We start from the raw sequence: 7,983 nt of genomic DNA, 5'->3' as shown, positions 1-7,983 counted from the left end.
CTTTGACAAAACTGGTAAAAATATACAATGGAAAATAGACAGTCTCTTTAATAAATGGTGCTGGGAAAACTGGACAGCGATATGTAGAAGAATGAAACTTGACCATTCTCTTACACCGTACACAAAGATAAACTCGAAATGGACAATAGACCTCAACGTGAGACAGGAATCTATCAGAATCCCAGAGGAGAACATAGGCAGTAACCTCTGCGATATCAGCCACAGCAACTTCTTTCAAGATATATCTCCAAAGGCCAAGGAAACAAAAGCAAAAATGAACTTTTGGGGCTTCACCAAGATCAAAAGCTTCTGCACAGCAAAGGAAACAGTTAACAAAACAAAGAGTCAACCCACGGAATGGAAGAAGATATTTGCAAATGACAGTACAGACAAAAGGTTGATATCCAGGATCTATAAAGAACTTCTCAAACTCAACACACACAAAACAGTTAATCATATCAAGAAATGGGCTGAAGATATGAACAGACACTTCTCCAATGAAGACATACAAATGGCTATCAGACACATGCAAAAATGCTCATCATCACTAGCCGTCAGGGAGATTCAAATTAAAACCACTTTGAGATATAACCTGACACCAGTTAGACTGGCCAAAATTAGCAAGACAGGAAACAACGTGTGTTGGAGAGGATGTGGGAATGGGGAACCCTCTTCCACTGTTGGTGGGAATGCCAGTTGGTGCAGCCACTTTGGAGAACAGTGTGGAGATTCCTCAAGAAATTAAGAATAGAGCTTCCCTATGACCCTGCAATTGCACTGCTGGGTATTTACCCCAAAGATACAGATGTAGTGAAAAGAAGAGCCATCTGTACCCCAATATTTATTGCAGCAATGGCCACGATCACCATACTGTGGAAAGAACCAAGATGTCCTTCAATGGGTGAATGGATAAGGAAGATGTGGTCCATATACACAATGGAATATTATGCCTCCATAAGAAAGGATGAATACCCAACTTTTGTAGCAACATGGACGGGACTGGAAGAGATTATGCTGTGCGAAATAAGTCAAGCAGAGAGAGTCAAGTATCATATGGTCTCACTTATTTGTGGAGCATAACAAAGAACACGGTGGACATGGGAAGATGGAGAGGAGAGGGATTTGAGGGAAACTGGAAGGGGAGATGAACCATGAGAGACTATGGACTCTGAAAAACAACCAGAGGGTTTTGAAGGGGCGGGGGTGTGGGGGTGGGAGGTTGAGGAACCAAGTGGTGGGTAATAGGGAGGGCATGTACTGCATGGAGCACTGGATGTGGCGCAAAAACAATGAACACTGTTACACTGAAAATATACAAATAAAAAAAATTAAAAAAAAAAAGTTTTACTGCACAAACAACAAAATGGCTTTTAACCAAGATGGAGTCGCTCTGGCTAAATAAGTCCTTATAAGACAGACTACTCTTGATTGTTATGTGGCAAATTTAATAAGCAAGAAAATTTGCATCCACGGCTTATCTTAGGCAGCTGCAAGATGAGTAGATATTTTCACTTACATGCCAGAATCTTTAAAGTTCACACTGAGGCTTTAATGGGGATCATTCACATATACAGTCCAGATCGTGTCAACAACACATTACTCAGTCCAACCCACATTTTTAAATGGCTCCTGGAGTAGGAACAGGAGAAGGGAATACATCCCAAGGATAGAGGATGAGGTAAGAAACCTCTGATTACCCAGATCCTCCTTGCAGGTCACTCAGCATTCATATCCTCTTGATGACCCCCTACAACAGGAGATATTTCTGTCTATATAAGGTCAGTTATTCTGTGACTTTTGCTTACTTAATTCAATCCATTTACATTTAGGGTGATTATTGATATATAAAAATTTACTAGTTTCATTTTAATTGCTTTGAGAATGGTTTATAATTCCATTTTTCCTTTATTTCCTCTTTCTGTATGCATTTGTAAGTTCATAATTTTCTGTTGTGGAACATGATGACTCTTTCGTCTTTATCTTCTGGGAATCTTCCATAGATTTGTGCTGTGGTATGAGGCTTACATAAAACATCTTATAGGTATAACAGTTTATTTTAAACTGATATAAACTTAAATTTGGTCACACAGAAAGACCCTACACTTCCTTCCCCTTTCATATATGTATGTTCCCCTTTTTATACTTTTGATGCCACAATTATTCTTTTTTCATATTGTATATTCATTAAGAAATTATACTAACTATAGTCATTTTAATATTCTTTTTTGTTAACCTTCATCATATAGTTAATTAGTTAATGGTGTGGGACATAAAGGCGAAAGAAAAAAAAATCTTACTGTCTACAGCCTGTTAACAAGTCCTTGCAACAGGTAGAGTGACCTTCCTTAGGAAAGCAGCTGTTTCAATGTTGACACTTTACTAAGGGCAAAAGGCAATCTTAGCTTAACATTATCCCAACACCCTAGGATCCTGTAAGTCTACATTAACATATAAAAATTATTTTGGAGACTTCCTTTATCTCTACCGCCAACCAGATATATGTTAGTAATCAGTCTCCAAGCTTATGGCCCACAGATATATATCTGATATATATACCTCACAAGATTTTATTAGACAGTAATAAATGACCTATTTCTGAACAACAGTTAGGCTCTCAAGGTCTTGGAAAACTTCCTTTTAAAATTCCTTAGAGATTTATGCATCTCTAACCCTCTCCCCACTTGAAAGTATATAATCAGTCCCCTATCACAACCCCAGTGTGGCTCTTTATGCCAATGGGTCCTGTCCCATGCTTTAATAAAACCACCGTTTTGCACCAAAGACATCTCAAGATTTATTTCTTGGCCATTTGCTCCAAAACTCAACATTTTCATATTAGTTAACACACCATCAAATTAGAGAATTAGAGTTTTCAAAACCTGACTATATATTTACATTTACCAGAGTGTTTTATATTTGGTATACTTTTAAAAAATTCATGCTAATATATTTACATTTCAGGGTGAAGAATTCCTTTCAGTATTTCTTAAAAGACAAACCTAGTGGAAATGAAGCCCTTTTATTTTTTGAGGATTTATGAATTTTGTGAATTGATTTCTCCAAATCTCTCCTCACATTTCAGAAGTTTATATGAATTGTTTTTTTAAATACACTTTTAAGATAAACTTTCTATTCCCTTATCCCACTTGTCTATTTATAATTTGAGGATTGTTTCTTTTAATGTTGCTTCATGTATTTTATTTACTCTTTTTTTACTCTTTATTTACTCTTTTTACTTTTAAAAAAAATTCCCCTCTGAACAAATAATCTTCGAGCTTATGTATTTTAATCAATACATCATTTATTCTGTCTTTGAATTTATATGTTGCATTTTTATTTCATTTGTTGTATTCTTCAGACTCAGAATTTCTGTTTGTTGGCTTTTTATTTAAATTCAGTTTGCTAAGGTATAATATGTTATTAGTTTTTGATATAATGTTCACTGATTCATTAGTTGGATACAACACAATGTGCTCATTCTATTATGTGCCCTCTTTAATTACCATCACACAGTTATGACATCCCCTCATCCACCTCCCTTTCCACAACCTTCAGTTTGTTCCTGGAGTCAGGAGTCTCAGATGGTTTCTTTCCCTTTCTGATTTATTCCCATTCAGGTTTCCCCCCCATTCCTCTATTGTCTTCTGTACTACTCATCTATTGTCTTCTTTACATATTCTGTATATATTCCACATATTGTGAAACCATATGCTAATTGTGTTTCTCTGATTGAGATATTTCATGTAGCATAATCTTCTTCAGTTTCATCCATGTCAGTGCAAATGGTGGGTATTTATCCTTTCTGATGGCTAAGTAATGTTACATTGAATATATGAACCACATCTTTTTTATCTATTTGTCTTTTGAAGAATATATTTGTTCCTTCCATGGTTTCGCTATTGTAGACACTGCTGATGTAAACATTGGGGTGCATATGCCCCTTCTTTCCAATACATCTGTATCTTGGGAGTAAATACCTAGTAGTTCAATTGCTCAGTTATAGGGTAGCTCTATGTTTAACGTCTTGAGGAACCTCTATACTGTTTTCCAGAGTGGCTGCAGCAGCCTGCATTCTCACCAAAAGTGGAAGAGGGTTACCCTTTCTCCACATCCTCACCAACATTTGTTGTTTCTTGTCTGGTTAATTTTAGCCATTCTAACTGATGTAAGGTTGTATCTCATTGTTTTGATTTGCATTTCCCTGATAACTAGTGATGTTGAACATCTTTTTATGCATCTGTTAGCCATTTGTATGTCTTCTTTGGAGAAGTGTCTGTTCATGTCTTCTGCCCATTTTTTTTACTGGAATATTTGTTTTTTGGGTGTTGAGTTTGAGAAGTTCTTTAAAGATCATGCATATCAGCCCCTTGACTGATATGACATTTGTAAATATCTTCTCTCATTCTGAAAGTTGCCTTTTTTTTTTTTAGATTTATTTATTTATTTATTTGACAGAGATCACAAGTAGGCAGAGAGGCAGAGAGAGAGAGAAGCAGGCTCCCTGCTGAGCAGAGAGCCCAATGTGGGGCTCGATCCCAGGACCCTGAGATCATGACCTGAGCCGAAGGCAGAGTCTTTAACCCACTGAGCCCCCCAGGCGCCCCTGAAAGTTGCCTTTTAGTTTTGTTGACTCTTTCCCTTGCTGTGAGAAGATTTTTATCTTAATGAAGTTCCTAGAGCTCCTTTTGGCTTTTGTTTCCCCTATCTTTAGGGGCATGTCTTGAAAGAAGTCACTGGGGTCAATGTCAAGGAGGTCACTGCCTAAGTTCTCCACTAGGATTTTGATGGATTCCTGAATCACATTAAGGTCTTTGATCCACTTTGAGTTTATCTTTGTGTATGGTGTAAGAAAGTGGTCCAGCTTCATTCTTTTGCATGTGGCTGTCCAGTTTTCCCAGAACCACTTACTGAAGAGACTGTATTTTTTTCAATGGGTATTTGTTCCTGATTTGTTGAAGATTAGTTGATGATGGAGTTGAGGGTCCATTTCTGGGCATTATAGTCTGTACCATTGATCTATGTTTCTGTTTTTGTGCCAGTACTATGCTGTCTTGATGATCACAGCTTTGTAATATAACTTGAAGTCAGGCATTGCGATGCCAAGATCTTTGGTTTTCTTTTTCAATATTCCCCTGGCAAGATAGGAAACAACAAATTTTGGCACAGATGTGGAGAAAGGGGAAGCCATTTCCACTCTTGGTGGGAATGCAATTTGGTGCAGCCACTCTGGAAAACAGTATGGAGGTCCCTCAAAGGGTTAAAAATAGGGCTCCCCTATGACCCAGCAATTGCACCACTGGGTATTTACCCTAAATACATAGACGTAGTGATCTGAAGGAGCACATGTACCCCAAGGTTTATAGCAGCAATGTCCACAGTAGCCAAACTCTGGAAAGAATCTAGACAGATGAATGGATAAAGAAGATGTGGCATATATAAACAAGCGATATTATGCAGCCATAAAAAAACAAAATCTCGGCATTTGCAACAATGTGGATGGAACTAGAGACTATTATGTTGAGTGAAATAAGTTAATCAGAGAAAGACAATTATCATAGCACCTCACCGATATGAGGAATTTGAGAAACAAGACAGAGGATCATAGGGTAAGGGAGGGGAAAATGAAACAAGATGAAACCAGAGAGGGAGAAAAACCATAAGAGACTCTTAATCTCAGGAAAAAAAAAAAACTGAGGTTTGCTGGAGGGGAGGGAGGTGGTAGTGATGGGGTGACCAGGTGATGGACTTTGGTGCTATGGTGAGTGTTGTGAATTGTATAAGACTGATGAGTCACCGACCTGTAATCATGAATGAAATAATACATTATATGTTAATAAAAAATAGAGCTACCCTATTCAATATAATATTACTCCGCTATCAGAAAGGATGAATACCCGCCATTTGCACCAACATGGATGGAACTGGAGGGGATTATGCTAAGTGAAATAAGTCAGAGAAAGACAATTATCATATTGCTTCATTCACATGTAGAACTGAAAAAATAGTGCAAAGGACCACAGGGGAAGGGAGGGAAAAATGAATGGGAAGAAATAAGAGAGGGAGACAAACCATGAAAGACTCTGGACTCCTGGAAACAAACTGAGAGTTACAGAAGGGAGGGGGGTTGGGGGTTGCATAACAGGGTGATGGGTATTAAAAAGGAAGTGTGTTGTGATGGGCACTGGGTGTTGTATGCAACTAAAGAATTGTTGAACACTACATCAAAAACTAATGATTTAGGGACGCCTGGGTGTCTCAGTGGGTTAAAGCCTCTGCCTTCGGCTCAGGTCATGATCCCAGGGTTCTGGGATGGAGCCCCGCATCGGGCTCTCTGCTCTGTGGACAGCCTGCTTCCTCCTCTCTCTCTCTCTGCCTGCCTCTCTGCCTACTTGTGATCTCTGTCTGTCAAATAAATAAATAAAATCTTTAAAAAAAAACAAACTAATGATTTATTATATGTCGACTAATTGAACATAATAAATAAGAACAAATGAGAAAATAAAAACAAAAACAAGGACAAGAGAAATCATAAATATTCTTCAAAAGTTAACTCTGAAAATAACATTTCCCCCTGACAAATATTCTGGATACTTACTATGTGTCAAAAACTGTCATTATGTCTCTACAGAATTTTTTAAACAATATGTTATGTAAAACCATAGAAATAAAGAGTAAGTTACAAATTACTGCCTTTAAACTAAAACTACTGTTTTGTAAAATGATAATTCAGTGACTCTCTAATGGAGAGTATAAGAACATCATGATTTCAACACCTTTTTTTGATTCAGAAGGACATTTTTCATTTGTGCATCATTTTATTTAGCAGTCTTTGCAGAGCATCTTTTACTTCTTTGTTCCTTAGAGTATAGATGAGAGGATTCAACAGTGGTGTGACCAAAGTGTAGAAGAAAGTGAAGATCTTGCCATAATTTGAAGCAAAGTGGTTCTTAGGATCTGCATAAACCATGGCCACTGTCCCATAAAACATGAAGACCACAATAAGGTGGGAAGAACAGGTGGCAATGGCTTTTTTCCTTCCCTCTTCTGAGTGGAGTTTCCCCAAGGCTCGAGCTATACAGCCATAAGAAGTCAGGATCAATACCACTGGTACAATGGTGAAAAGGTCAGCAGAGATGGTCATTTGCCACTCAATGGCTGAGGTATCTCCACATGCTAGGCGTATGAAGGCAGGAACTTCGCACAGAAAATCATCCAGGTGGTGGTGGGTGCAAAAAGGAAGCTGGAATGTGATGGGAGATTGGGTTACAGATTCCATCAGTCCAGACAGCCAGGCTATTAGTACCAGTTTCCAACAGAACTGATGATTCATGATGATGGTATAATGCAGAGGCTGGCAAATAGCAACATAGCGGTCAAAGGCCATCATCACCAACATAACACCTTCTGTTGCCCCAAGGCAGAGGAACACAGATAGTTGAATGACACAGCCTGTGTAGGTGATGCTCTTGTCTGGCCCCCACAAATTAGACAACATCTGAGGCACAGCAGTTGTAGTGAAGCAGAGATCCAAGAAGGAAAGATTGCTAAGAAAGAAATACATGGGAGTGTAGAGATGAATGTCCACACAAGAGAGCAAGATAATGGTTGAGTTGGAGAGGATGATCATGGCATATAAAATGATCACTATCCAGAAGAGAATTATTTCCAGATGGGGCCATTTAGTGAAGCCAAGAAGAATAAAGCCTACTTGGAAACTGTTGTTTCTCATTGCTAGTGCTTTTGACATTGGTGCTTGGACATAATTATAAGTAAGATTTTGTGAATGAATTTCACAGAAAGGATACAGCCATTACTAGTTTTCCAGGGGGTCTTAGGACATGGAACATTTGGATGTTTTTCCTTATATCCGAGCAGTTGTATACAATCTCTCTTCCATAAGTTTGTGTTTTTTATACAAAAGTGGTATTAATAAGATCCTGATGAGGAGGGCGCCTGGGTGGCTCAGTTGGTTAAGTGACTGCC

General features: G+C 38.2%; 1 protein-coding gene across 1 annotated transcript; it reads right to left on the bottom strand.

The window, feature by feature from the left end:
* Positions 1-6,799: 6,799 nt before the first annotated feature.
* On the bottom strand, positions 6,800-7,729 carry LOC123935995 (olfactory receptor 15-like). The gene has a single exon (XM_045996810.1). It carries the CDS (start codon positions 7,727-7,729, stop codon positions 6,800-6,802), a length of 930 nt encoding a protein of 309 aa, XP_045852766.1.
* Positions 7,730-7,983: the final 254 nt, after the last annotated feature.

The sequence above is a fragment of the Meles meles genome, unplaced genomic scaffold, assembly GCF_922984935.1.
Source record: "Meles meles unplaced genomic scaffold, mMelMel3.1 paternal haplotype, whole genome shotgun sequence".
In the NCBI taxonomy this organism is placed as follows: domain Eukaryota; kingdom Metazoa; phylum Chordata; class Mammalia; order Carnivora; family Mustelidae; genus Meles; species Meles meles.
Note: the sequence above shows the minus strand (reverse complement) of the source record. Positions and strands in the feature narration are given on the sequence as shown.